The following is a 19,189-nucleotide window of genomic DNA, read 5'->3' on the forward strand; positions in this document are numbered from 1 at the left end:
TATTGAACATGGATACGAAGAGCCGCCACACCAGACAGGAAAGATAATGTTCATACAGTGGAATAGAGGGTATTTTTGGCAGCAGACAGTTAAGACCCGGAACATGAGTAGATGAACAATGGAAAATCTTAACGGTGCGATGCAGAGTGCAACAAAGGCGAGCTTAGGTTATTATGCAAAGAAAGAAAGAAAGAAAGAAGGAAAGAAAGAAAATGCCTGGTTCATACAAGCAATGTTAGAAACTGAAGAAAAGACTGAAAAGAAAACGAGTGACGATTTGAAGACAGAAGTTACAAGAGATGTTAGATAAAGGTAGTCTAGTAGTTTCAATGTGAAAGTGAAGCAGAAGTATGGAAAAATCAGGCCAGGGTCAGGTGAGGTCAAAGATGGCAGAATACTAGCATAACCTGAAGAAGAGTGAGGTAGGAGGAGCGCGTGGAGGAAGTATATTTAGCTCCAAGTGAAGAGATTGGAGCAGAGCCAGAGGAAGAAGTAGAACTAGATAACCTTGGACTGGGTATTCTCAGAGATGAGGTAGTAAAGGTGATAAAGCAGGTCAGCTGACTGTAGAAGATGACATTTTTGCAGAACTACTAAAAAAACAAAAAAAAAACACCATTTGGTGACACATATGTGCCGGCAGAAATATGAGACAGGACAAAGGCCAGGGGAAATCACTGCAGTAAAAATGATACCTCTATCAGAGAAAGCTGGCTCTAAAAAACTGTGGAAGAGATAGTTTAGTTAGTTTATGTATTGAAGTATTTTTTGGAAACAAGGCCAGGCCACACGGTGGGGTGACGGTTAGTGACACAGCCATACACCTCCAAGGTTGTGAATCGCAGTCCAGACTTTTCCTCCGGCACACTGGATGCATTGGCGACTCTGAATTGTCCGTATCTGTGTGTGTGTGTGTGTGTGTGTGACTGAATGGTGTCCCCTCCCTGCGGCCAGTGTCCCAGGACCCTGAGTGGTTATGAAAAGTGAGTGAGATCAGGAATGAAAAGAAGGTAAACGGAGGTAGACAGGTAGATTAACGGTAGACAGAGAATTGAAAAGTGACAACGGAAGGACACTGGACAGGGTCGACTGGAACGAGATAATAAGAAATAATCAGAGAAACAGGGGTGGACTGGAGTAGCAGAAGACTGATGGCTGCACTGTACCTGGATCAGACAAGAACATTGCAGAGAACAACAGGGAACACAGGACCTTGTACACACAGGGGGCCGCACAGTCCTCGTCCAATATTTGTACCGTACAGTGAGACGGTCATAAGGGAGGAGCTGGTGAACTGGAGTGATGGCGAGATGGAGCCAGAGTTGGAGGTTTGCTGTTCAAACGAAGAAATGATGGCCAGAGCTGCTAGCACAGGAACTTATGAATGAATCCAAGGTGATCAAAGGACTACAGATGCCCAAGAAGCACTCGGATCAAACAGGATAAACACGGAGCCCTCAAAGCAGAAGGAGAAAAAAAAGAACTGAATGTCTAGAAGATGGAGGATGCGAGGAAGCTACTAGGAATACCCTTGAAGAGACAGGGCAAAAAATGCTGCTCAGATGGTGTATGGAGGATGATAAAAAAGGAAAATAAAGGAAATTGCACTGGTCATCTCTGACTTCTAGTGACTTTATGAAAACATATAACCAATAATCAACATTATATTGACAGAAAAGGACAGCTGGTGAAAGATACGATTATTTTCAAGTGGCTTTAATTAGGTGTGTGTGTGTGTGTGTGTGTTATGCTCAGTTGATGCTCACTTACCGTCCAGTGATGAGAAAAAAGAGGGTGAGGATGACCAGCAGCGTGGAGCCGCCCACCGCCGCTGTGATGATGACCAGCACATGGCCCTGATCTACAGCCATGTCTGAAGCTGAGGAGATAAAGATGTGAGATGTGGCTACATATAACACACACACACACACACACACACATGCACACATATTCCTGTTCCACAACTATTTAGTCTCAATTAAATAACAATTTTAAAACTTAACGAACTGTAATTTACATTTGGGGTGCCTTAATTACGTATACGCTATGAGACCAACAATTATTAATATAATTTCATGAAACAAATAGCAGCAATTGTCTTATGAGTTAATTTTTTTTAATCTTTCCAAAAACTCCCAAAAGGATACTGAATGTGTTGCTGCAAAATTCTTCAAAACAGCTTTTACCGATGATGAATATCAATGACGGGAGTGAAGGGGGGAAAAAGGCGCGTGATGTTCCCACGTGAGGCGAATCGAAATGTCCTTTCCGCTAAGAGCCCCTGACATGGCAACAGCGGATGGACAGAGGTAATTACCGGCCCTCTTCTGACTGCCGATCCCGACGGCAGATTACTTCGCAGGAACTTTAACCCGCTGCAGGGCCGGCGCTCTCGGTAAAGGCGTAATTAATGGAGCTTGTCTGATTGTGCGCGGCCCTAATGAGAGCGCTGTACGCTGGCAGACGAGCCCTCATAAGCCGTCATGTCAACGCCGGAGGAGAGGAGGCCAGCGTCCCTTCCGCCCGCATTAAAGCGTTTTAGTCTTGGCGGGTCAGAGCCCGCCCCTTGAGATAAGGACCACTGGCTCGGGTATTAGCTCACACGACGAGGGCCCACCGACAACAGGAACGACCGTAAGGCAGCAACTCCTTCACTTATCGGAGAGTTGCTTACATCAGGCGCTCGGAATTGATGGCTGTGTTCTTGCAGTGCCAGGACTGCTGTCCAGTAGGGTTATGATCATAGTAACTGCCATGTTCTCTGGCCATAATCCAGCTGGCTGTAAACTAGACTGTGGTCTCGTCAAGTCACTGTGGTCTCGACTATCTGAGCAGCATGATGGCGGAGAACCCTCCACAGGCAATTACCGTGTGATTATGCCTTATTGGGTTGCCGATAATCAGACCAATAGATGGTTGGTTTCTGAACAGCACTGTTCTTATACAATGCATATCAATCTGATCCAGTCTGAATAAGTACATAAAGTCATGCACCCTACCCGGTCAATGTATGACCTTAGACAAGGGGCTTCGTTGGTGCTGAAAAAAAGGAATTTACTTGCTCAAAAGAGGTGATATAGTTTTATATATAGCTATATTATGTAGTTATAGTCTCCATGTCAATGGGCAGGACGAAATCGGTACACTGACCATAGAAAAACATTCAAACTCACTGTCCACCACCGTTCATTCGAAATCTGGTTCACGGCAGACACTGGACGCAGGGTGTGTACACCATTCACAAACACACACACAAACACACACCCATTTGGAGAAGCCAATTCACCTAGTGTACATGCCTTTAATGGCGGGAGGAAACAGGAGAAACTGGAAGAAAAAAGGGGCACCAACATGGGGAGAGCATGCAAATTCCACACACAAGGGGCCCCATTGTGAGACCCCACAGCCAATAAAAAGTGGCAGATTCATAATCAAGATCCGTTTACAAGAAGTAGTTTCAGGGACAGTCAAACTCGCCGAAGAAACCAGATCATCACAAAGTCCCAGGTTCAAACCCCACTTACTTCCGTTTTGTCCCTGAGCAAGACACTTAACCCTGAGTGTCTCCAGGGGGGGACTGTCCCTGTAACTACTGATTGTAAGGCGCCCTGGATAGGGTCTTCTGGTAAATAAGATAAGACAATCCTTTATTAGTTCACACAAGTGGGAAATTTACAGTGGGAAATGCCATAAATGGAAATGTTTTCAAGGCTACTAGCACCCCAGTTGTGACTCACGGACTAGAGAACTTACCCTCGTCCCCGGTGGAGAACTCGAATTTGTGGCTGTAGCTGCTGAAGCCGGTGGGGGTTCTGGCGCGGATGTGGAACATGTACGCAGTGGAGGGTTTGAGTCCGGTGACGATGACGCTGGGGACCTTGGTGCGGGTAGAAGAGTAGCTGAGCTCCTCATGCTCCTTGGGGAGACAAAAGAGGAAGTGGGGTTCACAAGCACCAACCAGAAAAAAGAACCAACTTATAACTGATTCTGGTGCATTTTACTTAAAGTCATGAAAATAGTCGTTATTTTTTGCATGTACAGAAATATTCATATTATATGTAAATTCTGCCATGTTGATTTTAACAAACTGCTAGTAATCCACTGAATGAATGCATAATTCAGCAATGCAGCCACAGCGCTACCTTCTCGTAATACTTGATCTCGTACTCCAGGACGGGTAAGGATGGCGGTTCTGCGTCCTGCCAGGAGAGGGCGATGCTGTTCTGAGAGGCCCAGTCCTTCTGCACCATCCCCACCAGAGAGACTCCTGCAGGGTGAGGTGGGAGGCTGTTAGACCATCCGAGTCCCATCTGACCGGCCCGACTATTGTGCCAGATTAATCCCTCTCTTATATGATCTGGATGACCTGGGCTGCCCCGCAAATGGACCCTCCTTCAGGGTGCATTCATCGAATTTCCACGAGCCATATTTATGGAGCATTTAAGGCATTAAGTAACAGCATGCACAGAATCTAATACTTGAATTCGGTAACATTTTAGGCCCCTTCTTCCTTTATCAAATTCCACGCAGCACAATCGATCCGAGGTGGAGACTCAGCACTTTCCTCACCAGCGTTATTTCATCACAACTCTCAATAGGAGCCCGACGTTTTTCAAACGGGTACATTTTTATGGGAAGCTGCAGCGAAAATAATATCAGCTTGTTTTCCCCTAATGGCGAGAGAAAGTTACCCACAACTTTGTGGCTGCTTTATTATTGAATAATAATAATAAATTAATAATTGAAAAGAAGCGTGTTTGGCAGGGGACAACGCATATTAGCGACGCTGACAGAAGTTCTGTTGAGCAAATATTCAGTCTGGGCCGGTGGGTAATAACAGCCTCAGCCAGTGGAATTAATAGACAATTAGGAGTATAACATTAAAAATGCCACCATGTGTGCCACCAGCTCAGTCTAATACAGCCATTTGATGGTGATATTTTATGTAGTTGCAATGGTGTAACCTCACCTCAAACATAATGTAAAGCCAAGTTTGAGTCAGAATACTTTTTCCAATCATCTCGAGCCCCCCCCCAGTCCTAAGAACCTTCCTCTTCCACACCAACCACCTGCATGTCCTCTCTCATCCATGAACCTCCTACTAGACCTTCCTCTTCTCCTCCTGCCTTTTAGCTCCATCCCAACACACTAAGTAAAAATGTGGTGGAAATAATCCAAATCTATTTAATGTTAGTAAGAACTATGGTCTTTGAAATAAAACATGTCAAATATATCAGTGTCTTTATTCGTTCATTATGTTCCATTTCACTTTGATTAGTCGATTCTTATGTTGTGTTTGAGTTTTACTGTGATCCCCAGTAGGGAGCATGGTGAATTTTATTGTTTATTTAAATTTACAAAATGTAATTTAAATGTACATATCATTATCATTATTAATACTACTACATAATAGGCTTTGCTATGCAGGTAAATTCATGTATATAGCTCACTTAGCATTTGCCTATGCAATGTTTTTTTTCCTGAATTCCGTTTTTTTTTTTTTTCATTTTTATTCATCTGATTTCCATGTTTTCCATTATAAATGTATTTATACACCTAAAAAGTGAAAGTGACGTGATTGTCATTGTGATACACTGCAACACAGCACACGGTGCACATAACGAAACATGTCCTCTGCTTTTGAACCATCACCCTTGGTGAACAGTGGGCAGCCATGACAGGTGCCCGGGGAGCACCTCAGAAGCACCTTGGCAAATCGGGATTCGAACCGGCAACCTTCTGGTTGCGGGGGCCGCTTCCCCACAGTCTTTTTCTCTTCCTCTCTAACTATGTGGTTCCGTTTTCTCTGTTCTTCTCATAACCCCCATGGTGTATATCTATGGGTGGATGGCCAGTTTGTGACACGGTGTATTGCAACAACAATAAAGTTTGCATTATGAACGGGAACCATTGAATCAGCTAATTTGTTTGATCAAGAATTTGCTAAGCCACGTGGAGTTTGCAAGTGGTTCAGATTCAACAACGACAACCTTTCGGCCATAGCTGACCGCACGTTTACATTGCCTTGGTCTGTGTGAAAGTCCTGTCTTAACAGGAAACATGTGCAGTGGGCTGCAGCGATCAGTAACGTGAATTATACGCAATGGCACTTTTTACAACAAATGTTATTTGTTGCATTCCGTGATTCTGTCTGTGTTTTCTGCCCTAAATAGGCCTATGTATTCATGGATAAACACAAGGGATGGAACAGGAGGATGTTCATTTTAGAAGGGGGATGATTTAGACTTTTTATTTGAGGTGGGATGACATCCCCCTTCAACTCGAGGACTGGTCATGCCACGGGGTGCAGAAGGGTGACGTTTAATTAACAGAAATGCAAAAAAAAAAAAGGCACAATGGCCAGAACCTACACACAAGCAACTGAAAAACACAACATCTCTGACAGTGGTGGCCTAGCGGTTAAGGAAGCGGCCCTGTAATCAGAAGGTTGCCGGTTCGAATCCCGATCCGCCAAGGTGCCACTGAGGTGCCACTGAGCAAAGCACCGTCCCCACACACTGCTCCCCGGGCGCCTGTCATGGCTGCCCACTGTTCACCAAGGGTGATGGTTAAAAGCAGAGGATAAATGTCACCGTGTGCACCGTGTGCTGTGCTGCTGTGTATCACAAGTGACAATCACTTCACATCTCTCCCAAAATAACGCAGGACAACTTATTTATAAATGGTCTTGATCACTCAAGTCTAATGAGTGGCCGTGGAAAGTGACCAGGATCCAATAATCAGGTAACCAGGCAGCAGGGGGGTAAGCTCAGTGGCACCTGGGCATCACAGTTACTGACAGCATACGTTGCAGGCTGCAGCAATTACAGTACTTTTTTTTTGTCTTTTCAGTAACGGTTGTTGCCCACGCTGCCTGGTGAGTGGTGTCTCCTGAAAACCACTGCTGAACTGGAACTCTGCATTTGGTGGAATTATTAGAAGAGGTGGTTACAGGTTAAGGCACATAAGGACCCTGCTTATATCTCTAAGAATCTTTTATAACTAAATTAAGTATGCATCATTCATGCAACATATGTTGTGCCATATCTACAATTTTACTACTATTTTTAACAATAATAATTTGTTCAAAGTAAAGGCAACAAATACACACAGTTTCTTACTTCAGGAAACATTCTTCAACATTTAATCATACAGAGCACAGCAGAGATTTAGAGGCGGTTCGAAGAGAGAAATAACACAGATTCCTCTGACGGTGTACAACTGCTGCTTTATACTCGTGGAGGAGGTCAACCCAAGGTCTGGGCTGAGTCCCCCCCCCTCCCCCCGATCCCTGTGTTCCCCCTGCCATGCTGCTGATAAGAGCACACACCACTACCCACCCGCCCGCCCGCCTCTCACTTATCAGGCCCTGGCCTGGCCATGCGCTGCCCACAGCATGCGACGGGAGAGAGGAAGGTCCCCGCTGGCCTGAGCCGACCTCCGACCTCTGCCTCTGTAGGAGCAGCAGCTAAAGGACAGTGCGTCTCCACCCCAGCCTGGTCCGTTCCCGACACGCTCCTATGCTGGCGGCATCCACTGAGCAAGAGCAGTGTCCAGCGTGCGCTCAGCTGAGTGTAATGTCACATCCATTGTCAGATGTTCTTATGGATGATCAATATTCTGTAATACTGTTATTGACATACTATTAAACTTTACAAGCTCTGCTTTCAAAGAGCCATTATAATTGTATTCATCAGACCAATAATGTCTTTGGGATTTATGGAAATTTTGGATATTCTTCACCAAGAAGAAAAAACTAAATATGTCATATGTGTTGCCAGATATCTGATTATATATATATACACTACTTAATATATATATATTAACATATATATAATATATATTAACATATACACACACACACACACACACATATATATGTATATATATATATATATATATATATATAAATTTGTCTATTCTGGTGTAAGCACAACCCCGACCTGTGGATGTCGGCCCCCATACCACCCTCATGGAGTCTGAACGTTTGAGCAGACACATGCACATTTGTGGCCTGCTGGAGGTCATTTTGCAGGGCTCTGGCAGTGCGCCTCCTCTTCCTCCTTGCACTAAGGTGGAGGTAGAGGTCCTGCTGCTGGGTTCCTGCCCTCCAATGGCCTCCTCCACATCTCCTGATGTACTGGCCTGTCTCCTGGTTCCACCTTCATGCTCTGGACACTACACTGACAGACACACCAAACTGTCTTGCCATATCTCACTTTGATGGGCCATCCTGAATGAGCTGCCCTACCTGAGCCGCTTGTGGACTCCGTCTCATGCTACCACTAGAGTGAAAGTGCCGCCAGCATTCTGCGAAATATTATTTACACCAGTGCAAAACCACGCCTTTATTGGGGACATTTTGTTAATTGCCTATAATGTCTTTTGCATTTGCACAACAGCATGTAAAATTGATTGTTAATCAGTATTGCTGCCTAAGTGGAGAGTTAACTTGGAGTTACTCGGAGTGTTGTTTAAGGCTTCCCTTTATTTTTTAAGCCGTGTATATAGCACTGAAAAAATATGACTTTTGCGCTGGTGTAAATAATATCTGCAGTAAATTGTATATTTATGTAAGCATGCTTTTCTTGGTCCATTGAGAGTAGCACATTCCCTCTGACTTTATTGTGTGGAACACCGGCCCTTTATTTGGACACAGAAAGCAGGGAAAAATCTATAGACAACGTGCGTCTGGTATCCCAGGACAAAGAAACAATGACAGGCCGTGGGTGTGTAACCAGGTTAGAGGGAGATGTAAACATGCTGGCTGTCCACACACAATGCTACATCTGCGCTCGCTAATACGAGGACACGGATCCAGGTAATGCTGAAATCAATCTGCCCACCGCTCCTCACTGTCAGCTGGATGCGCGGCTCCGGCCGGCCCCGAGCGTGACTAATGCCTCAGATCAATTCCAATCTGGAAGCGAAAAAGCAAAAAAATGTTCACAGATCTCACTATGGTCCGCTCAAACGGGCCAAATATATCTTAACGTGGACTAATTGCTTTACTAATCACTGCTTGAATAAGTCATCATCAGGTTATGACAGCTGATGTGCATGCAAGAAAAAAGACTGCACACTCATGTTTTTATGGCCGGAATGTGGCATTTAGTGTGGCGCTGCCCCCGTCCCTGGGCTTTGTGGGCTTTTTCACATGTGGAGCGTGAATGGGGGAAAAGAATGAGGCTCATTCACTCATTTGCTTATTCCTGATCAGGGTCGCATCCTGAGGCACTGGATTCAGGGTGGGGTGGCATTCCAATGCAGGGCGCGCACACACAAACGAACACCAATCGCTCACACCTTTCGCCATTTCAAATCTCACTTACTACCATTGTGTCCCTGAGCAAGACACTTAACCCTAAGTGTGTCCAGGGGGGGACTGTCCCTGTAACTACTGATTGTAAGTCGCTCTGGATAAGGGCGTCTGTATGTAAATGTAATGTATGTAAATGCTGTAAATGTAAAAATGTAAATTTCACCATTTCACCTCATGCCTTTGGAGGATGGGAGGAAACCAGAGAACCCGGAGGAAACCTACGCCTTGAACCTTGTACCTTGAACTAGGAAACGGTACAGAGGACTATTTAGTGGAACACTACTACTACAATAAAAATGTACACAAAATTACAATCAATATAAAAATATGGTAACTAATATTGGTATTATTATTGCATTTGCTATTCTTAGAAATAGCTTTCATGGCTTTATTAATGTTATTATTGGGTCTTAAGCTTTAAAAAAAACAGCTGACTAAAGAATTACAAAGGAACAGGAGAAAAAACACTGCAAGTCTGCACTTGAGAGGAGTTTATCACAGTCCAAAAGTGTGGATTGCACAAATAAAATTTATAGCCTATGCCAAGCAACAGCGGGGCGGCATGGAGCTAAGAGCGAACAGCTCTGCACTCGAAGCGGAAGAATGCGCAATGCTCGTCGCAGGCCATGAAACTAGCGTGGATTTATAGACATGTGGGCGGACTCTGAAAACAGCACTGCAGACACTCGGTGCCAACTTGCTTTACACAAACACAACGGAAAAATGCCAAATTAAGGGGACACAAAAAAAAAGGATGCGTAATGAAAGGATCCACAGGTTATCAAAAGCAAAATGTGGGTGGGTGTGATGTATGTAAGATTTACACGCCTTCTGCCTTCTGTCACAGGGGCGATGGCGATCGGCGGGGCAGGAACAGGAAGCAGGACGCATCTGCACGACTTGGCGTGGACAACGGGATTTAAATAAAACAAAGGCACATCATACAGACGAAAAATGGCCCGGCCAAGTCTAGACACGACAGGATTACTTAAAATACAAGCAACAACAGGTGAATACCATTTTGAAAACTCAGAAGTAGCCCACAATACAAGAAAAATACACACTTAGATGTGTTCTTATATAATGTGACTACAGGATAGTATTATTCATCCTGTAGGTATTATTCTGGATGTTTTGTTCTGTACTCAGTCCAAAAGAGTTGATTTTGTCACTCATTCACTGTGGCATTGTTTTGATGTGCTTCTGCAGTGTCGCGGCATTCAGTGGCATTTTTTTCTTTCTTTAGAGAATCAGTGTGTAATTTACATGCTCGGACGGGTGTCGTTCCTTGCCTCTAAATGGTCAATGAATGTTGACAATTTAGTTGGACACAGATACAGACTAATATAGCTTTAAATTGTTGCATGTTACAAGAATTTATAAAACAAGTTATATACTATCTGACCATATAGGTTACAAGTAAAAAAAATTAAGCAGTATGAATGAATTAAATTCTTTTCACATTGTAAAAGCATCTCTGCGTTCTGTGTTTCATGGTCCTTGTTTTTCATTATTTTGATCCTGTCCTTCATCATAAAGTTCAGTGAGATAAGACAAGCTCGTAACGGGTTGTGTAATAAACCACTTAAAAAAAAAACTTGTCTGAATGGGGCGCCTTGTTTTTGAATAAACGCTCTCACCTTTATACACCGCCTCTCTGAACTAAGGTAATTTGAGCAGCCATTAAAATTCCCAGTCAATTACAGCGGCCAACAGATAGATTCCCCATTCAACCATGGCTAAAGTCGCCAGCCAGGCTGCACGCAAACTAATGGAAAGTCATTAAATGCATTTGACCTGCATATGATTTTAATTAGCTTTTCTCCCCTAAAGGTTCCCATTAACTGTTCTCCGGAATCAATTCGGCTTGTACCGATGCCATACTATGTTTAAATGATTTTTCATGCTGCGCTAATGAATCACAGAGGAGAAGTGAACACAGACCAATTAGATGCAGCCGAACCTGTAACATTTTGATGTAATGAAGTGAAAATAAAACCAAACAAACAAACCAACAAGTTGGGATTGGCATTATCAGAAAGCAATAATTTGCTTGGTTTATGTTATGAAAACCATTGTCACTGTTGTTGTGTTTCCTGGAAAGCGCTAGAGTCTGAAGATACGTAATATGGAACCTTTTAATGAACAATGGTTTAATAGAACATATTTATCCAACCATTTTTCCATCTTTTAATACAAAACAAATAAAACCTCTTACTTTATCACATATGCAATGAAAGGAAAATCTAATTGCTAAAATTAAATGCTAAAACACAAAAAAAAATGTTTTTGAGCTAGTGAAAGCGAAAGTGATTGTCATTGTGAAACACTGCAGCACAACACACAGTGACACAGCAAAGTGTGTCCTCTGTTTTTAACCATCATCCCTGATGAGCAGTGGGCAGCCATGACAGGCGCCCGGGGAGCAGCGTGTGGGGTCAGGACTTAAACTGGCAACCTTCTGATTACGGGTCCACTTCCTTACCTGCTAGGCCACCACTGTCAGGGGAGAGAACGAACGCAGTCCCCCACTACCAGAAATGATGCAGTCGAGATTGCCACATTTGGGGAATTCGCAGGGGTCGGCACAGCCGGAGTGCAATGGCTGAGCGTCGCCCAGGGTGAACCGCCTTCTTGATCACAGTATCTCCCCTGCCAGGTAAGTATCAGCTACATCGTTCCCCTGCACCATGATGAGACGTGATGAGTGTGAGTGGTGATACTCCAAAATTGTAATACTCAAGTACAAGTAAAAAGTAGTCATCCAAAAAATTATTGAATTGAGATTACAAAAGTATTTAGTGATAGGACTACTCAAGTACTGAGTAACTATTTGATTGTAATATCTCATTTGTTTTTTAGAAACTATGTATTTAGACAGAAAAATGTGCAAATTCTTGTATTTCCTATTAATAATAATATTAATAACATAAAGTATGTGTTAGATCTACTGCGCATAAAGCGTATAAATGGTTTAAAAAAGTAACAAGCCATGTGTTGCCGTTTTTTATTCACAAATGTACTCAAGTATCGTGTTGTAAACGTACACTTAGAAGTTAATTTTTTTTTTTCCAAAAGCTACTCAAGTAAATGTAGCTTGACCCCTGTGATCACCTCTCTCATCCATCTTCGGTCTGTGGACCTATCACTAGTAGGTCCCGTCATTTGAGCCGAGCATGCAGCAAAGTTCGCAGTTACAGTGTGTTCGCTGTAAATGACAGTAACCGCACAGCAAGTTCCCGGCTGCCTGTCAGACCTGGTACTTCCATAAACTTTTGGCCTGACACACTGAGCATGTTATGCAGGGCCAGGCAATAAATTAGCCTTTCCTTGTGTGACTGTGCCTGACAGGGAACAGGCTGGCAGGGGCCGTTCACCGACCCGATAATTATCCGCTGTTAAAAACACGCACTGGCTTCCTTGTGATTTGGAGGAGGGGGCCAATGGCTGACAAATACCAAATGACACAGGAACTCATATGCTAGGCATGTCAGGCAATTTCACGTTTGGACCTGAAGAAGTGCTCTGTTGTTTGCACACTTTCGTATTTCGTATTTGCTTTGTTGTGAGAGAATAAGTGATTTTGAGTGGAGGTACAGACAACCTCCTACACAGTCATTTACAACATGAAATATTACCTGACTAATATTCTGAGGGTGTCTTCTGATATCTGATGCAGAAAGTATAGAAAGTTCTGACCTTCATGACTCAGACTTATTTTCAAGTATGCCACCCCTACGCAACAAGCTGTGCAGACTCCCGTTCAGACTCTTTTCTATCACGAAGCGCATTAAAGTTTATGGCAACAGAAGCTCCTCTGTCTTGTGCTGCATTAGTAATCCTTGGGCGCTCTTAACCCTTTTGCCAGGTCATTGCAATGTTTGTGCTTGAGCACATTTAATGAACAGCATTTGCACAAAAACAAAGAAGGAATCTTAATTGAATAGTATTCAATTTCTTTGAAAAAAAATGGCAAACTTGTTTCAAATAAAAAAAAGAACCGATTTTATTTATATGAAGTAAAAAGATACTTTTCAGTGTTAATTGCCACAACGCTGGTTGATTGGTTATCCTTCCTTGGACCACGTAAAAAAACAAACCCTTGCAAATAAAATTTGTTATTTCAAATTCTTTGATAGTTATTATAAAGTGAGGTTAAAGAAATTTGGAAGGATATGAGGTCACCCGTGCTGGTCCTACAGACCTGTTATGGCACCAAACTCGCTCGCGGGGTGGACGCTTAATTGGAGGTCACAACTGAGTAAACTCAATCAAAGGGGTTAATTTAATATTGCAAAATACCGGCAAGCTTTGACCTCCTAAACACATCTTCCCCTGGCACAGCATGGACCAGGGGGACCAGAGCGGACTTATTGTAATGAATGCAATTACACCTTCTCTGTAGAGAAAGGGGTGCGTCACGGCCCTTTGGTGGAAGAAGACTCAGGGTGCTAATGATCGCAAGCGCTCACGGAGGGCCGAGCCGAAAGTCATTACGTGTAAATTTGTGGGATGTTCGCGCTCTACGTGAGGCACTTTAATTGGACTTTTTTTCCGGCCCGCAGCTGAGGACCTGTTACAGCCCAGCAGCAGGGCTTTCCTGCTGTCGAATGAAACTGTCCTTGCCAGTTAGAATGCAGAGGAATCCACTTCCCCCCTCCCGCGCCCTCGCTCTCCTCCCTGGGTTTCATCTGACACCTCCCTTCTCCTTGTGCAGAAGAGCTCCTGTAGAATGACTCTCATTGTAAAAGCTGCCCCTTGTAACCTCCAGAAAATCCATCTGCTCAAGGTTCGCACCAGGCTAAGCCTTTTTTCTCCATGGCAACTCTAAGCAGATATTCAATTTATTTGCAGAACATGTAATATTTCAGCCACAAAAGTAGCAGCTGTGGGTTATTTAATACCTTTATTATGTCTATTAAAAGGCCAAAGATACTTCAATCCAACTTATTAAGGTTCACTCAATAGATATAAACCAAAACAAAATATCAATGAAATAAGTAGACCTATGGATGAAAAAATTTCTGGATGGAAAAAAATATTTTACAGCAATGACAGCTATTAAAACCAGGACACGCCGTTTTTGGGAGGCGCAGCGTTGGGCCGGCAGGAACACCTGCGATTCACTGTGGTAAACGGATCTTCTACCTCATACTGCAGAATGCAGCAGATGTTCCTTCCACGAGTCATGTCCAATTCATCATCAGTATCTGCTGAACACAGCGGCCCGTCTTGGTGTGATTAACAGTTAATTAAAACAATCAGTCATGGCACCGGGCATCTCCCTCTCTCTCTTTCTCCCTCCTTCACCCCCCAGGTGCTGGATGGGACTAAAGCCAGAGCGCTGGTTCCGTCCGGGTCTTGCACGGACTTATGCCGAGTGGTCTTGGATCAATGAGCCGGGCGACTGTGCGCCTCGCAAATTTTAATCAGGGCACCCCAGCAACAAGCCGATCGGCCCGCTTGCCCTTAAATGGTGATTTGAAAATGCAATGAGGTGTTATAACAGGCCAGTAAATGCCGCCGCAGACCGGCCCGCAGCAATCAATACCAATTTGCCCCCTCTCTTTCTCCGAGGTAATTAATGAAAAGAATGGGATTATCTCACCTCTGCCAATTTACACCCATCCCCTAAAATCCATTCCGGCCTGGTGCTTAAGTGCTTTATTAAAGGGGAGCATGGGAAGAGCAGCCTGGCTGGGTGAACAGCATTATACCATGCAGGAAGTAGAAAAAAAAAAGAAAAAAGGTGCAGCACTACGGCTCTTCGCGACAAGCAGTAAATCAGTATTTGATTCCAATGCAACGACAATAAATAAATAAATAAATAAACAAATAATGCAGAATGATTAATCGCATTCATGACTAACGTGCCCCTTTTAATGAGGGAATTGTTTGTCTTGCATAAGCAAAGAACCTGGCGCTTCCACGAGATCTTAATTACAGCTTCCTAAGAGATGTTTCTACAAGCCAGCAGTCCCTGGAGACCTAGTCTGCGATTTTCCACTCTCTGCTCATTGCCTGGTGTTCAATATAGAAAAAAAGTGGAGGAGAGGAAGGGGGAAAAAAAGTCAAGTGGCGCAAATAGATGCCCTATTGCCTTCTTTCTCGGTTTCTGCCATGTTGGCGAGATGGTCTACCCAAAGCTGCCTCTCATTTCAGGGAAATAGAAATGTGAAAGTCAGCGTTGCTGCCACTTAAGCGTCACTCTGTAAGTATTGTGAGCTGTTGAAACTAAAATAAAAGAGGAAGCAGACTTGCTTCAGTTGCTGCCTTGGGCATTAAAGGCACTTTTCCTTTTCAACACACCTCCATCAAACCTGTGACATGTTAATGAATTAATGCCATAACACATTTGTAATAATATTTAGGACTCAGTCACCCGGGTGTCAGCTATTTTGCTTATTGAAACCTCCTCTCATATTTTCTGAATTCATGGGCAACAGACAATAAAATATCTTTTAATGGGCCAGTCCTTAAAATAGGACGGTCATCAGATGAAACGAAACAGTCATTAGAGAGTAAAGGATTATTGAAGAAATAAGGGGGGCATATAAATCACACCACGCAGAAGAAGAAGCTAATGGCTTTTTGCCGCGCCTCCTCCTCCCTGCACACCTGCTCTGAGCACAGCTCAATAGACGCCGGTTACCGCAAAACGCCTCGTTCTCAATTTAGGCCAGTGGCTAAATCTGCATTGCTGAAAAAGTTTGCTGAACGTGTGCTGAACATTATGATCTACTTGAAAACTTTTTTCATTCTTTTACATAATTAAAATACATATATTAGTGCCATTGTCATGGCCAACGCACCTCCAGCCCGCTAGAGGGCACCTCCAGCCTGGGAGACGACGACCCGGAAGAGGAAATGGAAGCGGGCGGTGGCAAGTATAAAAGTGAGGTAACCCCAAGGAGACACGCCCGCTCTTTGTATGAGTTTACTCGCCAGAGACGCTAGCTCTCTCACCCACGACCTAAGATAATTGTGATTCCTGTAATACGACCTTCGCCTGCCCACGACTTCGAGAATTGCCTGATCCCCTGGAAACCACGAAAGGAACCCCGACCGGAACTTCCTGGCTACAACCTCTTCCTGCCCCTGACCTTGAACCTACCTGACCCATCGGTTAAGACGGGATTCCATGCTCCCTTACCTTCCTGCCGCCCAAGACCTACTCCCGTCCAGTTCAAGATCCCGGACCATCCTGAAACCCGCCGTCTTCCGGTTCTCCTCTGCCCCGGTCCTTCCCAAAGATCCCGAACTGACTCCCTGCTGCGTTGCAGCGCGTCCATTACTTCCTCATTCCTCGCCGGCCAGGTGCCTCCGGTCCTCCTGCCCCGCTCGCCCAGTGTCCTCTACAGGTACGACGGCTTATCCCCACGCCCAAAGTATGTCTGCAAGTACGTCATCGAATTCCCCCTGTGACAGCCATATTAAATGTGTGAATATTCAATGTATTTAAATGACACAATTAATGCAGCTGAGTTTACTTCTTGAGTCTGACCTATGATGTGGATGCGAAATTCGCTCCAGCCAGAAACAATTCTTGCATTAAAATATGAAACGTGAGGCATGTTTGCGTTTACGTAATTTTCAGATGGAGACACATAGCTGCTGAGACACTTTGCACTTTTCCTGAGGTGCATACAGAGTGGAGCTCAGGCGTGATCAGATGAAAATATTTAAACACACACAATGCAATATATATAGTTTTAGGATTAAATTGTGATCATGATTAATTAGTGACAAATGTAGACACTAATTGGTTATTTTAAATTTTAATATTTTAGAATTATTTAAATATTGATTTCTTGTTTTTACATCCGAAAAGCTCAATAACACAGTGAAAATTGTGAAAACAGTGAAACACAGAAATACATTTACAGTCTGTAAGCATTAAGCGTGTTATATATCATCATTACACTGCGGCTCACTGTGGCTTTGAGAAATAAATAATAATTTAAGTGAATTTTATTTTTATCCGTAGTTTTTTTTTTTTTTTTAATTGCAGTTCAAAAATTATTGTGATCTTGTAACATTAAAATGCAATGTGTTTAATTTTTTTGTCGCTGAAAATATGCATGGCCTGTCCACGCCCACCAGAGCTGTTCAACTGTTTGTTCAATTAGAGTAGCATTTTACAAGCCTCTTGTGATGAGTAAACAGTTGTTTACAATATTTAGTGTTTAATGATTTGCATATGTTGACTTTAAGTTGATAAGTAAGTTAAATTAGGGATACCAGATCTCCCCTTTTCCCTGAACATGTTCGGCTGGGTCACGTCATCGGCTTCTACATGCATATTTCTGCTAGGAATATAAACTTTCTATGCTTAAATAAAACTTCACACGCAACACACTAGCCTACTTCTTTTATACATAGCATAGCGTAAATGTAAAAATAATCTATTCCGTGTTATCTTTATTTTACTTGGGCAAAATAATTTCTCTCTTGTGGAAACCGGGTCCAAATGAGTGTTGAAGGTAGACTCTAGCTAAATTGCTTGAAATTGATTGGAGAGTTGGTGCCTCGTTCTGCAGCTTCAGAGTGAAGGTGCATCGATGGTTGGTACAACATGCCGCGACTGATAAAATACAAGCATCCTCAACAGCTGTTGCTCCCTTCTCCAGAAGTTCTCTTCAAACCACTTGCCCCAACACACACAAATACCTGACCGCCCTTATTTACGGGATGCATAAATATGTCTGCATGTCTCTGCATAAAGATGATGTGCAGGTACAATGGGGGCATCCCTACTGCCCCCTTTGCCAGCTGGGGCAGGGCACCTCTCCTGACCGATGACCAGCATTCTGAATTCCTAATGAATGGGTGACATTATGCTCTGCGGCGTCTTCAGGTCGAATTTTGAAAAATGTGCATACATACAAGTGAGGAACAAAAGCATGTAATGGACTACAGATTTATAATTAACTATAATTGCCAAAGATACTCATATGAACTAATACTAGTATACTGTATTAATTAATAAAGATACAAACACATAACTGGAGTACAATCTTTTTTTTTTTTTTATATGGTTGGGAAATTGGTACCGGTCACGTCCATGCGGGCATGACGCGGCGGGTGTACGGAGAGGAGGACGAAGAGTGACGAGGAATGAAGGACGCTTTCACCTGACATCACGAAACCGGGGTTTAATTGTGAATCACAAGACAGGGGAGACATCCGAGACGTAGACACTGGTGAACATGGAACATAACTTCAAAGACCTGACAGCGGACAGAAACGAACAGGGCAGCTTTATACAATTAACACAGGTGAAAACGATTAGGGAACATTACACAGGACAACAATTAAACTCCGGTCCGGATCTTGGACTGGAGTAACCCCCATTTTGGACCGGATCGTGACAGAATCCCCCCTCCTATGGCACGTCACCTGGCGGGCCAGAAGAAAGAAGTCCATGAAGGAGGGAGGAAAATCCAAACACAGAGTCTGAATGGTTCGAGTGGACAGGAGGAATCGAACGGAATCGACTCGAGGAGAGAAAAGATGATGAACAGGGAGGAGTGATAAATGACAGAATGAATGAATGAATGGTCCGGTATTCCAGATGGATGAGCGGCGGTTCTCCAGCGCAGACGGCTTCGGGTCAGTGTGGTACCGGCACCTCGTCCGCAGTCCGCATGAGTCCGCCGCTCCCTGTCAGTCTCCGGCTCGCCCCGCTGAATGGCCGCTCCTCACCTTCAACGCCGCCAGACACGGGACTGAGAGGCAGGGGTCGGGACCCTGCTGAACATGAAGCCATGGAAGGACAGGGACAAGGAAGCTGGCGGCGTCCTCCTGGCGAGTCGCGGCTCCTCCGATCTCAGCGGGGCTGCGTCAGGTGGCGTCCAAATGTGGGTC

At 43.9% G+C, this 19,189-nt stretch overlaps 1 protein-coding gene and 1 non-coding gene across 3 annotated transcripts in view; both read right to left on the reverse strand.

Moving 5' to 3' along the window:
* Nucleotides 1–19,189, reverse strand: part of LOC114796374 (ephrin type-A receptor 6-like) — a 132,176-nt gene that overhangs the window by 25,535 nt on the left and 87,452 nt on the right. For both annotated transcript variants that reach the window (XM_028990259.1, XM_028990260.1), the window contains exons 6-8: nt 4,143–4,267; nt 3,754–3,916; nt 1,771–1,879 (exon numbers count right to left, since the gene is read on the reverse strand). In XM_028990259.1, coding sequence (XP_028846092.1) covers nt 1,771–1,879; nt 3,754–3,916; nt 4,143–4,267 — 397 coding nt within the window. The remainder of the gene's footprint in view (nt 1–1,770; nt 1,880–3,753; nt 3,917–4,142; nt 4,268–19,189) is intronic.
* LOC114797524 (U1 spliceosomal RNA) lies at nt 11,826–11,989 on the reverse strand. The gene has a single exon (XR_003750901.1). It is a non-coding gene; the product is annotated as a U1 spliceosomal RNA (small nuclear RNA).

This window comes from Denticeps clupeoides, chromosome 9 (assembly GCF_900700375.1).
Source record: "Denticeps clupeoides chromosome 9, fDenClu1.1, whole genome shotgun sequence".
Taxonomy (NCBI): Eukaryota; Metazoa; Chordata; class Actinopteri; order Clupeiformes; family Denticipitidae; genus Denticeps; species Denticeps clupeoides.